The 20,171-nt window shown below is 37.7% G+C and overlaps 2 protein-coding genes across 7 annotated transcripts in view; both read left to right on the forward strand.

Moving 5' to 3' along the window:
- LOC130046412 (uncharacterized) overlaps positions 1–3,776 on the forward strand; it is a 4,003-nt gene extending 227 nt beyond the window's left edge. Inside the window, exons 1-4 of the mRNA XM_056159444.1 lie at positions 1–12; positions 501–671; positions 1,934–2,043; positions 3,022–3,776. The exon at positions 1–12 is cut by the window's left edge and continues 227 nt beyond it. Of these exons, the coding sequence (XP_056015419.1) occupies positions 1–12; positions 501–671; positions 1,934–2,043; positions 3,022–3,300 (572 nt within the window). The 3' untranslated portion in view covers positions 3,301–3,776. The remainder of the gene's footprint in view (positions 13–500; positions 672–1,933; positions 2,044–3,021) is intronic.
- A 1,691-nt stretch (positions 3,777–5,467) lies between these two features.
- Positions 5,468–20,171, forward strand: part of LOC130053026 (uncharacterized) — a 30,002-nt gene continuing 15,298 nt past the window's right edge. Inside the window, exons 1-4 of one of the 6 annotated variants that reach the window (XR_008801465.1) lie at positions 5,468–6,158; positions 8,848–8,979; positions 10,936–11,062; positions 13,090–13,201. Coding sequence is in view for 2 of the 6 variants with exons in the window: in XM_056159447.1 (XP_056015422.1) it covers positions 8,945–8,979; positions 13,090–13,225; positions 15,069–15,263 (366 nt within the window). In the remaining 4 variants the exon portion in view is untranslated. Of the gene's footprint in view, positions 6,165–8,847; positions 11,063–13,089; positions 13,226–15,068; positions 15,264–20,171 lie in introns of those variants that run through there. The other 5 variants (XM_056159447.1, XM_056159446.1, XR_008801463.1 and 2 more) reach the window with 5 other exon arrangements.

The raw sequence follows: 20,171 nt of genomic DNA on the forward strand, positions 1-20,171 counted from the left end.
GAAATGTCATTGGTAAGATTTGTTTGTTTGCTTGTTTGTTTGTTTATCGACCCTTTAAACCTTTTTCGCTCATATTGGCATGCCACAAATTGCAGAGCGCTTATGTTTGCAATCCTACATCTGTCCAAACTTGAATTTTGAGATAAAAATCAAATCGTTACTTGTGTAACAGGAAGGGAGAAAATGCAACGGACCAGACCGGGATTTTCTCCTCTCTCCTATACTAGATTTGTTGCCGTAGACCAGCCCCTGGAACTGACAGGTGAAAATGCCTGCCAGGGAATAAAGATCCTGGGTTAATGTCTTCAGGTGTGAAGACATCTAAGGAGGGAGGAATGTAGCGGTCAACCGGGTTCGATCGCCGATGGCCAGATAGCTCAGTTGATAGAGCACCTGACTAGAGATTCAGGGGGCCCGGGTTCGAATCCCGGTCTGGTCCGTTGCATTTTCTCCCTTCCTGTTACACTTGTATAAAGTGCTACACAGTGCAACTGTTGTAGGACTGGGATCAGCCGGCGTTGCGCTTCATCAGACGACTTTTGTATTCACCATCCTTCAAATTCCGTCCGTACTGATGTTTTCACTAAGTGTTCTTCACAAGTCTGAGGGAATTCTGCTGCAGTTGTGTGGCTGTTGTTCACTGATCATTATAACATTATACCCAATATCAGGTAATATTAATTCCTCTGTTGTTCACTCGTCATTATAACATTATATCCAATATCAGGTAAGATTATATCCAATATCAAGTAAGATTAATTCCTCAACAAGATGTTGTGTTTGGACGTGAAAAATAGTATGTAATGTTATAAAAGATATACAAGATTTTTCGATGCAGAATATCTTGAAACTACTAGTATCAATTAAATAGTTGATGACTTTACAAAAATGAAGGATTGATTTAACTTCCTACATAGAATCAGACATCGATTAAGACTGTATTTCCTAAGTCATCTTAAGACACAGGTTTTCCGTGCAAAACTTCGTCACCACATCGAGTGTTGTTAGGCTGTTTTGTACATACTAATTTGACTACAGATTACTCCATTTATCTAACCAAGTCATGGGACTCACTGAAGGTGTCACCAGTCGACAGGGGATGTGTACTCCTCATTTCACCTCTGGTATGCCCAGGGGTCCGCCAATACAAAGTTCCAGGAATTGATTTCTCCCGCATGTAAAAGTAAAAAAATAAATTTGAACATTTGAAAGACAGTCTCCATGATCGACACGTGACAGTTAATGACGTATATTTACATTCACTGTGTGTTTCTGCTTCATGTCTAATGAAATCCATTTTTTTTGTCATTTGCAACTATGAAGACACATTCTGTTTCAATCTAGTTAAATCCGGATCTTTAGCGTCGTCTGTCCGCTTGTGAATATATGTATTCCACGTACTCCGTGACTTATTTCGCCGCATTGTTAGTATTGTTAAAAATATAGACCCCCCTTTCTTCTTAATTGGGCATAATAAATAGCGCTAAACTACATGTATATTATACGATGACTTGTTTTAGATTAGATTGTGTCCATCTTGGACTATTGCCCCTTACCATCGTTCAAACACGGAAATCGTTACCAAATATGGAGATAAGTCAAAATCATGTGATTTTCAGCTGTTATGTTTCATTAACTTATTGATATTTTACGCACTTTAAGGTATTTATAATTAGATAGGTATTTCTTAGCGGTTTTTCTATTCTTACAAGTGACTACGCTTGGTGTTTTAGAGATTATTCGGGAAACATGAAATGACGATTTGACTCGTTCTTGTTATATGTGAGTCTTTTCTTTTCTTATTTATTTTTTTTTGGGGGGGGGGGAGGTGGTGTTCTTTTTCTTTATATTTACTGACAGAAATTATGGGATTTGCTGTGTGAGAAATTTTTATTTTTTATTTATTGTTCTTTTTTCTTATATGTACCGACAGGAATTCTGGGATTTGCCGGGTGTATGCTCATTGTAACAGATTACACGGAGTTGTCACGGGGATGGTCCTTTGATTTATGTTTGGCAGCATCAGTTTATATTTTGATTGAGGTAATTGTTAAAATTTCTGTAATGAACCTGAATAACGAGAAAGGTGGTTGTATTGAATATTACGTTTAGCGTTATCTGTAAATCACGCAGTAACACGATTGAACAACATACACACAAGATAAATTTACGTTAGTTCGCGATTGAGTAAGATTAGACATTGTTTTCATGATTGATTTTAATATTTCTTTATTATTTTTGCTTATTCTACCAATATGTTACACCATGATAGTAAATTTAAGAGAGAGAGGGGGGAGAGAGAGCGAGAGAGAGAGAGAGAGAGAGAGAGAGAGAGAGAGAGAGAGAGAGAGATCACCGCACTTACCGGCCTTAGATTGTGATCAAGTGAAGTTCGTTGCATTGCTTAAGAAGAATATTCATATAGGTGAACGATATATCATCTCTTATTCCAGACTTTGATAAATAGTGACTGTGACCAGACTCAATGACGGTTAGATCTGATATATCATCACTTATTCCAGACTTTGATAAATAGTGACTGTGACCAGACTCAATGACGGTTAAATCCTGTTTGTGTGTATGCTATATATGGTTGTGTATGTAAGCCATGTTGTCACTAAGATACACTATATACCAACACAATAAATTGATCAATATAAAATGAGTGTAACAGGATCTTTGTGTTCATCGAAAAGATAAGATAAACCATACATATTCTAACACCTATGGAGAGATTTATATCGGCATTATACCTGCTGTCTAATCTTATGTACATATTTTCTATATATATACATGAATGAAATACTATTCATATATAATATCTTAACCCCCCCCCCCCCAGGAGAAGTAAAATAAGTGTTTATTTGGTATATGCATACATACCAACATACATGCATACCAAGGATAACCCATGAAAGCTCGAAGTCTTGTTTCCAATGGGGTCTATAAGAATAGAAACTCTGACACAAATAATAACTGTTTTACAGTTAAAGATTAAATACATTTTTTTCTGTTCAATAGATTATCGCTGTCGTCACTGGGGTCATTGTTAATGCAGTAAGGTCATCAAACCAAAAATCCGGTAAAAGTCCGAAACAGTCCGAGGAGACGGATAACGGCGGGAATGTGTTCACGGGAAATGTTCAGACTGACAACCATTACAAAAGAAACACTCGGGCCGCTGATGATTACAAAAGAAATGCTCAGAGTGACACTGACTCCAAAAGTAACAGCCTACTTAAATCTGCTCAGGTGGCCATCATAGCAAGCACTGAGCTCTTCAAAATACCCAAATGGTGAAATAAAAACTGGTACATATTTCTTGAATAGTTGAGTGCATTGACTTCCAGAACAACCGAAAGAAACGCTTTCATTGGTTAAAAAGATAATTCGTCACAGATGAACTTTGAGGCAGGCTTATTATATGAATGATTATCAGGGGAGGGGTTATTGATGTGAATAATAATCGGGGGAGGAGTTATTGATGTGAATAATAATCGGGGGGGGGGGGTGATAGAGTGTTTGATTAGATCCAGACTCCATTCTGACATTCACACTGCGCGGGACAAGGTTAATCTAGTTAGCTTGGCCTCTATAAGGTAAATATTGGGTGATGTTACTCGGAACTTAATCTAAGAAGCCGTTTGTCAGATATACATGTACAATACAAACCTCGCAAGGTTGGGTAGAGTACGGTGATTGGTTAAAATGTTTTACGTTGTAACTGTGTTACTTAAATAAAAAATCAATAAAAAGGATAATAGAACAGAGCGATATATGTGGTCATTGTTATCATGTTTAGGTAGAAAGGAGAATTTGAAGGAAACTAACATTGGCCGGATATAACGTGTTTTGTAGGGAGCCTGCCTTATAATCTTAATGTGCTCAGGAAAAAAAAACAAAAAAAAAAACAAAACAAAAAAAAAAACAAAAACAAAACAAAAACCGGGGCGGACGTTTGTCCCATTACAAGGACTCCTTTTAATTTCCGAAATTCAACAAAAAAGGTATTTGCTAGCCAAATTTCTTTTTTCTTACAAAATTGAACATTTCACATACAAAGTGGCTTGATACTTCATGAGGTTTCAATCAGACGAAAGCGCCATTTAATGACCAGAATCTGTAGCAGTTTCTCTAGTACAGCTCGTGACGCCTCCTTAAGAGTGAAGAATTGTCGAATTCGGAGTAACACAGCTTATAAACAAACAATGGTAAAAAAAAAAAAAATGATTTGTTTGTTTCTTTGTTTTATGTTTCTCTCAGATTTTTTTTTTTCCACTCATTAATCCCTTACCAACTGTAGTGTAGGTGAAGTACAACAGATTTAGACTTAGTTAAAATCACCCCGCATACCCATCTTCACAAGTCAAGGTTATTGATTCGTTAGTGCGAGGTAACGAATCAATAACCCTTGACTTGTGAAAATGCCCGCATACCCAACAAACTATCTGTAATTCCTTATATCTAAAATGAAAGTAAAAACTCGACATAAACATAAGTATACAGACACCCCAGGGCCGTAAATTACATGGAGGCGGAGGAGGCAGCTGCCTCCTCCAACTTTTGAGCCAAAAAAAAATTAAAATTTAAAGTTCATTAGAATTTATGTTGTTTCCAATAACTAAGAACATGATACCTCCCTTAAAAAGCATTCCAAATCTTTCTTTTAGAATGAGTTAGTCAAGTAACATCTTCCTCTACTTATGCTACTTTGCTTTGTTGCCATTTCTATTTTGAAAATGATACCGTCATCAACACTATTTCTAATAGTCGTACATACAACGGACATCTAGATGTTGATATCAGAGAAATTATATTCAATTGAATTGACAACATATTATTCCGTTTACCTGATCAAGTTATAGGGCTAACGGCGGGTGTGGTCGGTCGTCATGGGATGCTTACTCCCCCTAGATATCGGGTCCATGTGCGGATCTAGAGCCTCCCCCCCCCCCTAGAATTTGCAAAGATATAAAAAAAAAAAATTACAGTATAACGATTTATAAGAAAAATGAGTTATATCACGGGTTCGATTTTGTGAAAAGGTCCCCCCCCCCCTGGAAAAAATTCTGGATTCGCGCCTAGGGTCCCACCTCTAGTCTATTTAGGGGTCCGTGTTTTCCCAACTCTCTATTTTGTTTTGCTTATGGGAGTACAAGCATAACCAAATCAAAGAAACGCAATCCCAATATCTGACCATAAATTTGGTACCTGATAGAATTCAATTTCCACTGCGATCGTGAAACAGACAAGAGGTATCAAAGTTGATATCACGTGTAAAAATGCTTTCCCTACAGATCAACATTAAATAAAACAATGAAATTTCAATTATAAATTTGGAAATACATATACCAGATCTAAAGGAATAAAATAACAATGATTTTTAGAATCCCTATATATACGTGAATACAACACTTGTTCCGAAATGTTGCGGTGCCGAAACGTCCGGTACCGAAACGCCGTGATACCGAAATATAGTCATGTTTACACAAGATGGCGCTGAGATAGAACGATGTGACTGTTCCAACAACGAATTCTGTTTTGTCAACCAGCGGCAGTCTCACAGGACGTCATAACACGAGCATCACTAAGCCTAACCCCAAGATACACGTGCGTGCGGCTGATATGGATGAAACCACGTGCGAATCTCCAAGAAAGAAGACGAAACTATCGAGCGAATCCGAAAGAAGACATGACAATGACTATGCAACTTCAACTGTGAGTCCTGCAGACCCGGCGATCCGTGAACTGCCACAGAAAACGAGTGAGTGGATAGGGGTACATTTATCGTAGATTCATGTGACTGTTGATGGCTCTGTGACGTCACCTTTATGTGTATTTACTTGTGGATACACGGATTTTTTGAGAAATAATGACACCCACACTCTACCTGAAGTTATTGCAGATATTTACGGATCTCGGGACCCTGAACTAGATGCGAAGTACCACTGCTGTATGAAAGCATGTACGGATGTGTTTACAATGGATGCTGATTCCATATTTAATGTACCTAAACAACAACTTCAGGAATTGATTGTTGAACTTAGAAAACCATTCCGTGAAACAGCTTTCGGAAAGTGGATGAAAAAATGGAAAAAGTTGTATATAGTTGGAAAGAATGAAACAATTAAAGATTTTATTGCAGATGCTTGTGGAAGGTAAACGTATGTGTTGTGCACAGATACATATTTAATGTAGATATTAAAATTCAAGTTTGTGAACTCTGTCAGATAATGACTCTGGGGCTAGGGATACAGTCAAACTTTTAATATTGCAATTTATAAAAAGTAAAAACCTTTTGAAGAAACAAAACAAAAACAACTGCCTAAGAATCATACAAACAAAACGATTAATACAAGCAAATTGAAGATTCAAGATATTTTATTGACCAATCAAGGGCCCCGGACTGGTATTTTGTAAGAACTTGACATGGGGGCAGGGTTGGGCGGTTAAAACCGCCCTCGGTTTTAACCAGTGGTTTTAACCGTCCCGGTCAATACTCCCCAAGTGGTCAATACTGGTCAATTGTGATTTAAACTGTCCATTTTCCTATTTTTGTACATTTCTTAAAGATAGTTTAAGTCTTTGCATTGTATAGATCAATTGTTGATTAATATTTTTCATTAGATAATCAAATGTAATTTCATAAGTTTAACATATTTGGTTTGCTGAAACTGACCACAATATCTTCAGTACCTACCAGAGGGTCACAGTTCTATAGCATAGCTTGACAATTGGAGACATACTTCTGAATACATGTACCTGGACAGATTAAGAATAAAAGGTAGCTGGACATTACCTGAGCACAGAAAGCAGAGTTGACAGGTGTTAATAAGCATAGGCTGGGACCAGAGATGACCAGTGTGCCTGTTATTGTTATGAAAACATCACCAACCCACCCCCTCAAATGTTTATTCAACAGTTAAAATGAAGATTGATAAAACAATACTTATAGGTAGTTCTTGTTAAACTAAGGAATTTGAACAGAAACTTTGACATCTTCCCCAATCAACAGAGTCATTTGTACATTATTTATTTAATATTGTGACTTATAAGTATATTATAATCTGATAGTGTATGTTATGAATTACAGTATTTACCATAATGGTCACTTAAACATTTCAAATAAATAACAAACTATATAATGACCAAATAATTTTCAATTGACCAGTTTTAACCAGTATTGACCACCGGCCCGGTCAATACTCATATTGACCACTTTTTTGCCAACCCTGCATGGGGGTCATGTATTACAAGACAGAAGATTCAAGTTTGTATGCATTCTGACCTTTAGAGTCAAAATAGGTGTTTATATTTGACATTTTATGGGGGTCAGGTGACTGGTCTAAAACTTGCCATGTTTTCTGAGAACCCTGACTAATCCTAGATTATGCTGTAACTCTAGAATGTTTTAAACACATCATTCAAGGAATCATTATAAAATGTGTCAAAGCAGTACATCTGAAATTTACAGTAATCAATAGTAAAAAAAAACAAATGAGCCCCTCAAGTTCAGTGTGTTGATGTACGTATGATAAAAATCAGAATGTTTCTTTGTGTACTCTTAAGATAAGGTTACAGCAAAAGCAATTGTTCATTTTCTACTGACCTTACCCTAATTTTGACTTGGATGTTAGCAGATAGAGCTGATCAATTTATAGTTTTGTTCTCGGACGGATTCGATCACCAGATAGCTCACTCGATATAGATTCAGGGGGCCTGGGTTTGAATCCCGGTCTGTTGTGATATAGATTCAGGGGGCCTGGGTTTGAATCCCGGTCTGTTGTGATATAGATTCAGGGGGCCTGGGTTTGAATCCCGGTCTGTTGTGATATAGATTCAGGGGGCCTGGGTTTGAATCCCGGTCTGTTGTGATATAGATTCAGGGGGCCTGGGTTTGAATCCCGGTCTGTTGTGATATAGATTCAGGGGGCCTGGGTTTGAATCCCGGTCTGTTGTGATATAGATTCAGGGGGCCTGGGTTTGAATCCCGGTCTGTTGTGATATAGATTCAGGGGGCCTGGGTTTGAATCCCGGTCTGTTGTGATATAGATTCAGGGGGCCTGGGTTTGAATCCCGGTCTGTTGTGATATAGATTCAGGGGGCCTGGGTTTGAATCCCGGTCTGTTGTGATATAGATTCAGGGGGCCTGGGTTTGAATCCCGGTCTGTTGTGATATAGATTCAGGGGGCCTGGGTTTGAATCCCGGTCTGTTGTGATATAGATTCAGGGGGCCTGGGTTTGAATCCCGGTCTGTTGTGATATAGATTCAGGGGGCCTGGGTTTGAATCCCGGTCTGTTGTGATATAGATTCAGGGGGCCTGGGTTTGAATCCCGGTCTGTTGTGATATAGATTCAGGGGGCCTGGGTTTGAATCCCGGTCTGTTGTGATATAGATTCAGGGGGCCTGGGTTTGAATCCCGGTCTGTTGTGATAGAGATTCAGGGGGCCTGGGTTTGAATCCCGGTCTGTTGTGATATAGATTCAGGGGGCCTGGGTTTGAATCCCGGTCTGTTGTGATATAGATTCAGGGGGCCTGGGTTTGAATCCCGGTCTGTTGTGATATAGATTCAGGGGGCCTGGGTTTGAATCCCGGTCTGTTGTGATAGAGATTCAGGGGGCCTGGGTTTGAATCCCGGTCTGTTGTGATAGAGATTCAGGGGGCCTGGGTTTGAATCCCGGTCTGTTGTGATATAGATTCAGGGGGCCTGGGTTTGAATCCCGGTCTGTTGTGATATAGATTCAGGGGGCCTGGGTTTGAATCCCGGTCTGGTCTGTTGTGTTTTCTCCCTTCCCGTTACACATCTGTTTACAAAACGAATGAACGTCTATGTTTGTATTTTGCAGTATCCATGGCCGATTACAAGATTTTTGTGAGCAGTTATTGTACATGGTTAGAAGTGACAACACAGACGTGACAGAAGGAATGTAACAAGAACTCTTCATGTTGTTTATCAGGATCTTTGATTTAAAAATAAGGTAAGTCATCATCTAAAATTAAACTCATGTTGCTTCTAGTATACATGTATTGATTACATAGATGTTATCCAGGGCTCGAAGTTAACATATATGCCCATCAGTCTGTGTCTGGTTAAAAGAACTAATTGATACCCCAGCCATATAGCAGGCATTGTGATACTTGAGCTATAACTGAATTATTCTACGAATGAATTTAGCTTTAGAGATGCAAAAAAAGTACAATATTAACAGTTTTAAATTAGCCAAATCCAATATAGTTTCCACAAATCCTGTTGTGAACAATGCAAATTTGATCGTTTTAGCTCACCTGAGCCAAAGACTCAAGTGAGCTTTTCTGATCAAAATTTGTCCATTGTCTGTCGTCGGCGTCGTAAACTTTTCACATTTTCGACTTCTTCTCAAGAATTACTGGGCCAATTTCAACCAAATTTACCACAAAGCATCCTTGGGTAAAGGTGAAGGGCTTTCAAGTTTGTTCAAATGAAGCGGCATGTCCCTTTGAAAGTTTCAAAGAGGAGATAATCACAACAATGCAAAAATAGGGTGGGTACGTCATTTAAAAATCTTCTCAAGAACCACTGGACCAGAAAAGCTGAAATTTACATGAAAGCTTCCTGACATAGTGCAAATCCAAGTTTGTTCAAATCATGGTCCCCTGGGGTTGGATGGGGCCACAATAGGGGATCAAAGTTTTACATACTAATATATAGGATAACTCTTTAAAAATCTTCTTCTCAAGAACCACTGAACCAGAAAAGCTGATATTTACATGAAAACTTCCTGACATAATGCATATTCAAGTTTGTTCAAATCATGGCCCCCGGGGGTTGGATGGGGCCACCATAGGGAATCAAGGTTTTACATGTAAAATATAGGAAAAATCTTTAAAAATCTTCTTCTCAAGAACCACTGAGCCAGAAAAGCTGATATTTACATGACAGCTTCCTGACATAATGCAGATTCAAATATGTTCAAATCATGACCACTGGGGGTTGGATGGGGCCACAATAGGGGATCAGATTATTACATGTAAAATATAGGAAAAATCTTTAAAAATCTTTTTCTCAAGAACCACTGAGCCGGAAAAGCTGAGATTTACATGAAAGCTTCCTGACATAATGCAGATTCAAATTTGTTCAAATCATGGCCCCGGGGGTATGAAGGGGCCACAATAGGGGATCAAAATTTTACATACAAATATATAGGACAAATCTTTAAAAATCTTCCTCTCAAGAACCACTGAGGCAGAAAAGCTGAGATTTACATGAAAGATTTGTGACATAATGCAGATTCAAGTTTGTTCAAATCATGGCCCCTGGGGGTTGGATGGAGCCAACAGAGGAGGTCAAAGTTTTACATACAAATATATAAGGAAAATCTTTTAAAATCTTCTTATGAAGAAGCACTGAGTCAGAAAAGCTGATATTTACCTGAAAGCTTTCTGACATATTTCAGGTTTGAGTTTGTTAAAATCATGGCTCTCAGGGTTTGGATGGGGTCACAAGTGGGGATCAAAGTTTTGGATACAAATATATAGAGAACATTTTTAAATATGAGCCAGGGTGACTCAGGTGAGCGTTATGGCACTTGGGTCTCTTGTTTAATGTAATATATTAATTAAGGAGTGAACCAAACCAAAACTTGCAAAAGAAATAAAACTAAGCAGTTGTATTGAAATGAATAATGCCATGAATTGTTTCATCATCCTGAGATACACTCTGGTAATTCAATTTGCTGATGTAGATGGGGTCATTAGGGGCTCTAATGATCCAATTGGTTAATTGTATATATTGTTTGATGGCCGAATCTTGAGAATTTTTCACTCATGGAAACGTCATCATTGCCAGTGAAGGGCTGTAAAGTTTAGACCTGATGCTCGGCACTTACAGCCTTGGATCAGGGAGGGATCTTTATCATGTCACATCTGCTGTGACATGCGGTTTTGGTTTTTTGTAGTCTCATCTGAAGGACTTCCCCATTTACTCGCCTCTTACGACAAGCGAGGGGTACTGAGGACCTATTTCGACCCGGATCCCCACGGGATTCCTAAATAGAGTAAGCTGAGCAGAAATTCCTCAATTGAGTAAGCTGAGCAGGGATTCCTACTATAATAAGCTGAACAGGGATACCTAAATAGAGAATGCTTAGCAATGATAACAAACTAAAGTATGCTAAGCAGTGATTCCTAAATAGAGTAAATTGAGCAGGGATTCCTAAATAGCGTAAGATGAGCAGAAATCCCTAATAGAATAAACTGAGCAGAAATTCCTCAATAATGTAAGCTGTACAGGTATTCCAAAATAGAGTAAGCTGAGCAGGTATTCTTGAATAGAGTAAGCTGAGCAGAGATTCCTTACTAAAGTAAGCTGAACAGAGATTCCTAAATAGAGTGAGCCAAGCAGGGAGTTATAGATAACGTGAGCTGAGCAGGGATTACTAAATAGCGTAAGCTGAGGATGTTTCCTAACTAGAGTAAGCTGAGCAGGGATTCCTAAATAGAGTAAGCTGAGCAGGGATTCCTTACTAAAGTAACTTGAACAAGGATTCCTAAATAGAGTAAGCTAAACAGGGATTCCTGACTACAGTAAGCTGAGCAGGGATTCCTAACTAGATTAAGCCGGCAGGGATTCCTAAATAGAGTAAGCTGAGCAGAGATTCCTGTATCATGTAAGCTGAGCAGGGATTCCTAACTAGAATAAGCTGAGCAGGGATTCCTTACTAGAGCCAAGCAGGGAGTTATAGATAACGTAAGCTGAGCATGGATTCCTAAATAGAGTAAGCTGAGCATGGATTCCTAAATAGAGTAAGATGAGCATGGATTCTTGAATAGTGTAAGCTGAGCAGGGATTCCTAAATAGAGTAAGCTCAGCAGGGTTTCCTATCTAGAGTAAGCTGAGCAAGGATTCCTTACTAGAGTGGGCTGAGCAGGGATTCTTAAATAGAGTAAGCCGAGAAACGGATTCCTAAATAGAGTAAGTTGAGCAGGGATTCCAAATAGCGTAAGCAGAGCAGGTTTTCCGAAATAGAGTAAGCCAAGCAGGGAGTTCTAAGTAGCGTAAGCTGATTAAGGATGCTAAATAGCATAAGAAGAGCAATTATTCCCAAAAAGCGTAGGGCAAGCAGGGAGTTCTAAATAGCATAAGCTGAGCAGGTATTCCTAAATAGAGTAAAGTGAGCAAGGGTTCCTAACTAGGGTGAGGTGAGCAGGGATTCCTAAATAAAGTAAGCTGAGCAGGGATTCCTGAATAGTGTAAGCTGAGCAGGTATTCCTAAATAGCATAAGCTGAGCAGGTATTCCTAAATAGCATAAGATGAGCAGGTATTCCTAAATAGAGTAAGCTAAACAGGGATTCCTGACTACAGTAAGCTGAGCAGGGATTCCTAACTAGATTAAACCGGCAGAGATTCCTAAATAGAATAAGCTGAGCAGAGATTCTTGTATCATGTAAGCTGAGCAGGGATTCCTAACTAGAATAAGCTGAGCAGGGATTCCTTACTAGAGTAAGCTGAGCAGGGATTCCTGAATAGCATAAGCTGAGCAGGTATTCCTAAATAGAGTAAGCTGAGCAGGGTTTCCTACATGTAACTAGATTAAGCAGAGCAGGGTGATGTCTGTGCTGTAACATATGGGCATCCAGGGAATGATTCTGAATCAACAGAAATATTTTTAACATGCATCACAAGATTCAATCTGGTCAGAAATGAGTTTCATTCAAAGCTACTATTTTAAAGTGGCTCATTACACCTTGAAAGAGTTTATTTCGTTTGACACAAGTAATTTCGCATGACATTTCAATCGCCGTCTTGCGATATAGTGTCAAAAGATGTATAGACCTTGATGTAGTGAGCAATCTACTTGAAATTAGATCCTTTGATCCCGTCACCTACTATTGCTACACAAAGATTGAGTGGATCAAATGGTCTAATTTTGATTTAGATCGTGTAGGGATATGACAGAAAACCATGTTGTGGTAGAATTTGCTTTAAATTTAATGCTGTAATAAGAGACGAAATTTAACAATTTACTAATTGAACACAATAATTATGAATTGTTAATGATTCGTCTCACCTTGGGATCTTTGTGTGATTCTTGTCATTTTTATTTTTCAGGGGACGTGAACACTTTTGGAGCTCAGATCCAGTGATAACTATTGGGAACCAGAATATCATTTCTGTCCCTGATGCGCTTATTTACCAAGCCGCAAAGAAATTGTCATCAAAAGAGAAAGTACTATCAGTAGTGAAGGCAAGTTTTTCTGAGTAATTTATATCTGTATGTCTGTCTGACAGTATTGAATGCAAGTTTTTACTGATTAATTATACCCCCTGAACGAAGTTATGGGGGTTATATAGCAATCACTCTGTCTGTCTGTCCATCCGTCTGTCTGTTTGTTCAGATTCGTGTCCGGGCCATAACTTCTTTGTTCTTTGACTTAGGCATACCATATTTGGCACACAGGTAGATCGCCATGACACAATGTGTCGAGTACCTTCATGACCTCTATATGACCTTGAACTTTGACCCCAAGGTCAAAATTCATTATAGGGTTTTGACATAGTCATACCATAGGACATGGGTGTATCACCATGAGACTATGTGTCATTTATATTCATGCCTTCTTTATGATCTTGACCTTTGATCTCAAGGTCAAAATTATAGGTTGATGCCATGGATTTGTGTTCGTACTATATCTTCCATTTTCTTTTACAAAGGCATACCATATTTTGACACTCAGGAAAGAGGTAATTTATACCTATTAACAACACCCTTTGTGAAATTGGGGTAAGCGGGGGTATTCTTAGTGAGCATTGCTCACAGTACATCTTGTTTATATCTGTCTGTCTGTCTGACAGTAGTGAAGGCAAGTTTTTCTGAGTAATTTATATCTGTCTGTCTGTCTGACAGTAGTGAAGGCAAGTTTTTCTGATTAATTTATATCTGTCTGTCTGACAGTAGTGAAGGCAAGGTTTTGTCAGTTTTCAGCTCACATCAGTCCTGAGATGAAGGCTCAAGTGAGCTTTTCTGATCAAAACTTTCCATTGTTTGTAGTTGGCGTTGTTGTTGTTGTCATAAACTTTTCACATTGTTATCTTCTTCTAAAACCACTTGACCAATTTCAACCAACTTGACACAAATCCTCCTTTGGTAAAGGGGATTCAAGTTTGTTCAGACAAGGGGCAACACCCTTTCTAAGGGGATATAATAGCAAAATAGCGAAAATACACTGACAAATAAAAATAAATCCAGAACTAATAGGCCAATATCAATAAAACATAGTAGAAATCCTCCTTGAGTGAAGGGGATTCGAGTTTGCTCACATGAAGGGAGATAAAAATATCTCAAAGGAGAGATAATTACAAAAATGCCAAAAATATGGTGTGTCGAACATTTAATTAAAAATCTTTTTTTCAAGAACCATTGGGCCAGACACGTTCAAATTTACATGACAGCTTCCAAGCATAAAAGATATTCTAGTGTTTAAAAACCATTCAAGACTTTTTAAAAAATCATATAAAATATTTTCAACAGCAATATGATGGTTCGACTGTTAGGGGGAGTTCATTGAACCCATCCCCCTTCCCTAATCTATAACTGTACTGACATAGCTCCTACCAATGAAACAATAAAGATGTTCACCTGGGAAGAAAAGAATAAGTAAAAAACTATAGAGTTATGAAGATCACACAAAGGGAAATAGATAGCAAGCTGTTGAAGGGGGGGGGGGGGGGTGAGCAACTGTTAGTTTTATGTGCCAACAACAGGTTTGCATAATATGTTGCACAGAGAAATATCCCCAGTCAGATCCATCACTTCATCAATTGTATCATGACGTCAAATCAAAGAATGTAACTGCACATATTTCGTCTTGCCTTGCCTTTGATCGAAATACATTTTCTAATAGATTTGGGTTGCAATATGTTAGTCCTTATACTGCATTATGCAGGGGATATTAAGACGGGGACAGAGATAAGATAAACCAATCAGGTTATGCCAGTTTATTATGATAGCAAACTCCCATGTTAAACGTCATGCATTGGTTAAAATGATTTCAAAATCAGATTATTGAATATATATGACAATGTTGTAGGTGAGAAAGAAACACAGATTAGCAGAAGACAGCGTATCTGAAGGAACAGTGAGAAACCCCGAGAAGATAACTCCTGATCTAAATCATCTCCACTCGAGCGTGACAGGACAACATGTTAGTGAGATGTTATCGATACTTTCCAGATCTGTTTTTGGTATCAATGTGATCTATGGAATCATTGTCCAGGGAACAGAGGTGTGATTTTCTTTTGTATACCATACATGGCTCATGCAAGCTCTTTTAATTATTATGCCCAACTTCAAAGAAGAGGGGCATATTGGTTTGCACCTGTCGGTCGGTCGGTCGGTCGGTAGACCACATGTTGTCCGCTCGATAACTTGAGAACCATTCACTTGATCGTAATGATCTTTCATATGTGGGTTGGTTATGAAAAGAAGAGGATCCTTATTGTTTTTCAGGTCAAAAGGTTAAAGGTCAAGGGTCAGCCTACTCTGTACATAGGAATATACTGTCCGCCCAATATCTTGAGAACCCTTTGCTTGACAGACATCAAACTTGGTACACTGGTATATCATCATCAGAAAAAGACATCTATTGATTTTGAGGTCACGTAGTCAAAGGTCAAGGGTTGAACTGGAAATAGGAACATACTGTCCGCTCCATATCTTGAGAACCCTTTGCTTGACAGACATCAAACTTGGTACACTGGTACATCTTCAGGAGAAGGTGACTCCTATTGATTTTCAGATCACATGGTCAAAGGTCAAGGGTCAAACTGGACATTGGAATATACTGTCTGCTCAATATCTTGAGAACCCTTTGCTTGACAGACATTAAACTTGGTACACTGGTACATTATCATGAGAAGATGACACCTATTGATTTTGAGGTCACGTGGTCAAGGGTCAAACTTGACATAAGAATATACTCTCCGCTCAATATCTTGAGAATCCTTTGCTTGACAGACATCAAACTTGGTACACTGGTACATCTTCAGGAGAAGATGGCTTCTGTTGCTTTTGGGGTCACATGGTCAAAGCTCAAGGCTCAAATTGGACGTAGGAATATACTGTCTGTTCAATATCTTGAGAACCCTTTGCTTGACAGACATAAAACTTGGTACACTGATACATCTTCAGGAGAAGATGACCCCTATTGATTTTTAGGTCACATGGTCAATCCACTCTTGACATATGAAGATATTGTCTGCTCAATATTTTGAATTGATGATACTACTCTCAATTAAATGATGTGTGTGTATAACCCTTTTCAATTTTGCACCATGGGGGGCATATGTGTTTTACAAACATATCTTGTTTTACTTTGTGTTACCATACAAAGCTCAAGTACTATTAATTATTTTATTTTGTATACCATACAAAGCTCAAGCACTTTTAATTATTTTATTTTGTGTTACCATACAAAGCTCAAGCACTTTTAATTATTTTATTTTGTGTTACCATACAAGACTCAAGCACTTTTAATTATTTTATTTTGTGTTACCATACAAGGCTCAAACACTTTTAATTATTTTATTTTGTGTTACCATACAAGACTCAAGCACTTTTAATTATTTTATTTTATGTTACCATACAAGGCTCAAACACTTTTAATTATTTTATTTTGTGTTACCATGCAAGACTCAAACACTTTTAATTATTTTATTTTGTGTTATCATACAAGGCTCAGGCACTATCAATTATTTTATTTTGTGTTACCATACAAGACTCAAGCACTTTTAATTATTTTTATTTTGTGTTACCATACAAGGCTCAAGCACTTTTAATTATTTTATTTTGTGTTACCATACAAGGCTCAAGCACTTTTAATCATTATTCCCTTACCGACGAAGTCGAGGGGACTTTATGTTTGCGTCCATCTGTCCGTCAGTCCAGTTTTCTGCAATTTTTTTATTGCAATTAGTTTTCTTCCGTCATCGTCCGTCGTGCATCGTACGTTAACAATTGAACATTTTTAGCTTGTTCTTAATAACTACCAGTCCAATCCTTTTCAAATTTGGTATGAAGCACCATTGTGACAAGGGGGATATAATTGTAAATTTCAGGACTCCAGCACCCCTGGGGCCCTAGGGGTGGGGAAAAACTGCCCAAAATTGACCAATTTTGAAAAATCTTCTCAAGAACCACACACATGTAAGAAAAACTAATTGCATAGTGATGTAGAGCAGGAAGGCCTCTACCAAAATTGTAAATTTCATGATCCCTGGGGTAGGGGTTCTAACTCCAAGGTGGGGCAAATTTTGTTATATAATGTTTATGTGTAAAACACTTAAATTACATCTTCTTTAACCCTTTCTCTACCGTATCGGTCAATTTGACCGATGGCGCGTAAAAACAGGACTACGCAAAAGGAGTGCCTCTAAATCTGTGACATTACGGCCATAAGATATATTATCTATATATCATATTTTTGGAAATTGTCTCTATTTTTTTAAATATGTAAAAATCAATTGAGTAAGTAAAGCCATTAGATTAACAAAAGCATTTAAAGCAAAGGATGGATTCGTCTAAATATGACGCAATGCTTTGTGGCAAGGTCATTTTCCCCCTCGATATGATTTTTTTTATTTCCCTTATGAATGCAATATTTTTTATATTTTTGAAAAGCATATATTCCCTGCTTTCAGAAGATATACAATTATTTTTAATGCCTTGCAAAGTTATAAGAAAATAGCAATTTTTTGCACATGTACGTTTTCTTACGATTTTATTTCTCAATGTTTAAACAGGTCGGCATTTTACCTATACTTATATATAGAAATAGGGAAAAGTAAATACAGCCGCTAAAAGTAGAGGAAATTTCCTTTTTGATGGGCCCTTATTCGTATTATAATTCTCGGTAGTTTTTATATTACGATAAAATAAAATTGGGACATGCTGTGCGGTTTTCTTTAAAATTAGCGACAAAACGTCGTCGCTGAAAGCAATCGACGCGCGTCACACAATAAAGTGGTGAAAACTATTTGTATTGTCCTATATTAGTAAATTCAGTACCTTTTGATACACTACAACAATATACATATATGTATGAAATAATCAGTCTGGTTATCCCTGCTTTTTTTCAAAAAGCTTAAAACCAGTATTGGTATAGGGATTTTCGCCGTGACGTCAGAAATCAGTCACGTGACTTACTGGTTGGCAAAACATTTGAAAGTTTAATGGCCGAATGCTGAGTAAACACGAGCAAAACGATGGTTGTATCATGTTGTGTAATAGGCTGTGCTAATCGATTTGATAAGAGTAGTCCGAAAAGCTTTTACCGCATACCCAAGAAGCCAGAATCAAGAAGAGAGCTCTGGATATCTGCAATTAAGCGTCAACACATCAGTGGTAAACCATGGGAACCAGCGGACCACGACCGTGTTTGCTATCTGCATTTTGTTAATGGTATGTACAATATATACATTCATTTAGAAGTAAACAGACACATATGCTTGGACCTTAACTTATTGATACATATATGTACAGGTTAGATGTGTATTCATACAAGAATGTTAAGACCAAGCACCGGGAATTGAGGGGGGGGGGGGTTGACAAGTAAACAGAGAGAACGGATTTTGCCCGATCATTAAAATCTTGAATTGTGAGAAGGATGGGGTGGAGTATTTATCAACTCAATTTGCCTAAAACCCCATATCAATATCATTTGAATTGTTAAGTGGGGAGCATCAAGCAGCACTGATGTTTACATGAGTTCAATATTCATAACTGTTAAAATCTTACATTCTTCTCATCTAGTCCTAATACAGCTGTAGTATGTCATACTATCAACATTAGAGGGATTTATCCAATATACCTTATATCTTTATTTATGTATAAAATAAAAGATGATCAATGTCACTCACATAAAGGGGGGGGGGGGGGCTAAATTGTACTCAATGAAGATTCAATTGGGAACAACTCATACTTGTAAAAAGAAATGCATAAATGATTCATTATAATCTTAATTTCAGGTTCGAAGAGCAATGATCTGTCATCTCCTGATTATGTGCCATCTGTGAATATGGGATATGACACAATCAGACAGAAAAATCCAGACCTACGAAAGGCAAGATACTTGAGAGCAGAAAAGCGTGAAACAGAGAGACAGCATATTGAAGTAGCTTCTGCCCTTTTGGATTTATCCTGCAAGGAAAATCTCAACATGCCAGTATCAGATCCAGATCTACCCAGTGACTGTAAGTTTCAGTATATTTTCTGAATAAAAGTGCTTATAACATTTTAATAGATTAAATATAATGTATAAGATGTACAATTTCAAAATTATCAATATTTAAAAATATGCTTCTCTACAACCTGCAAGGTAAGCTAAATGCATAGTCATGTGTAGAAAAGTGTTCATTTTATTATCGTTCTGATTCCAGGGTGGAGTCAAAGTTGGCATTATCACTAGTGCTTTTGTACTACTTGAATTTACCTCTATTTTATTGTTAAATTGTTCTATAGATATACAGTACTGCTGCTGAGTATTAAAAAGCTTAAAATTATGCGGAACAGGAAAATTATGATAAATTTCGTAGCCTTTCAGACTATTATTTAATAATTTATCTGATACTCAGGTGATTGAAAAGACCTGTGGGACTCATTTCTACATGCATATATTCATTGACTCATTGCATTTCAGGTCCATCAAATGCATCTCAGCATGACAATTGTCTGAAGAAAATTGCTGAACTTCGCCTGGAAAATAAACAACTTTATTGTGAATTAGAAAGACTTCAGGTGGAGAACAAAGCACTCAAAGAACAGGTGGGAAAGAGTTGCTTTGAGGAGCAAGTGACAGGGAGTGACCGCAAGCTACAATTTCACACAGGAATTCCGTCAGTTACTTTATTTATGTGGCTACTTTCATATGTGAACAGTGACCTGCCTACAAGCAAAGTGATGTCAGCTAAAAGTGTTCTATTGTGCATTTTAATGAAGCTTAGACTAAACCTACAACACCAGGACTTGGCTTATCGTTTTAATGTGTCGTTGACTACAATTTCAGATATGTTCAATTTAAGTCTACCCATTATAGCAAAGAAACTGTGTTTTCTGATTCAGTGGCCAGAAAAACAAACATTGATCCAAAATATGCCCTTTGTGTTCAAATCTTCATATCCGAAGTGCTGTAGTATCA

This window comes from Ostrea edulis, chromosome 3 (assembly GCF_947568905.1).
Source record: "Ostrea edulis chromosome 3, xbOstEdul1.1, whole genome shotgun sequence".
NCBI lineage: Eukaryota > Metazoa > Mollusca > Bivalvia > Ostreida > Ostreidae > Ostrea > Ostrea edulis.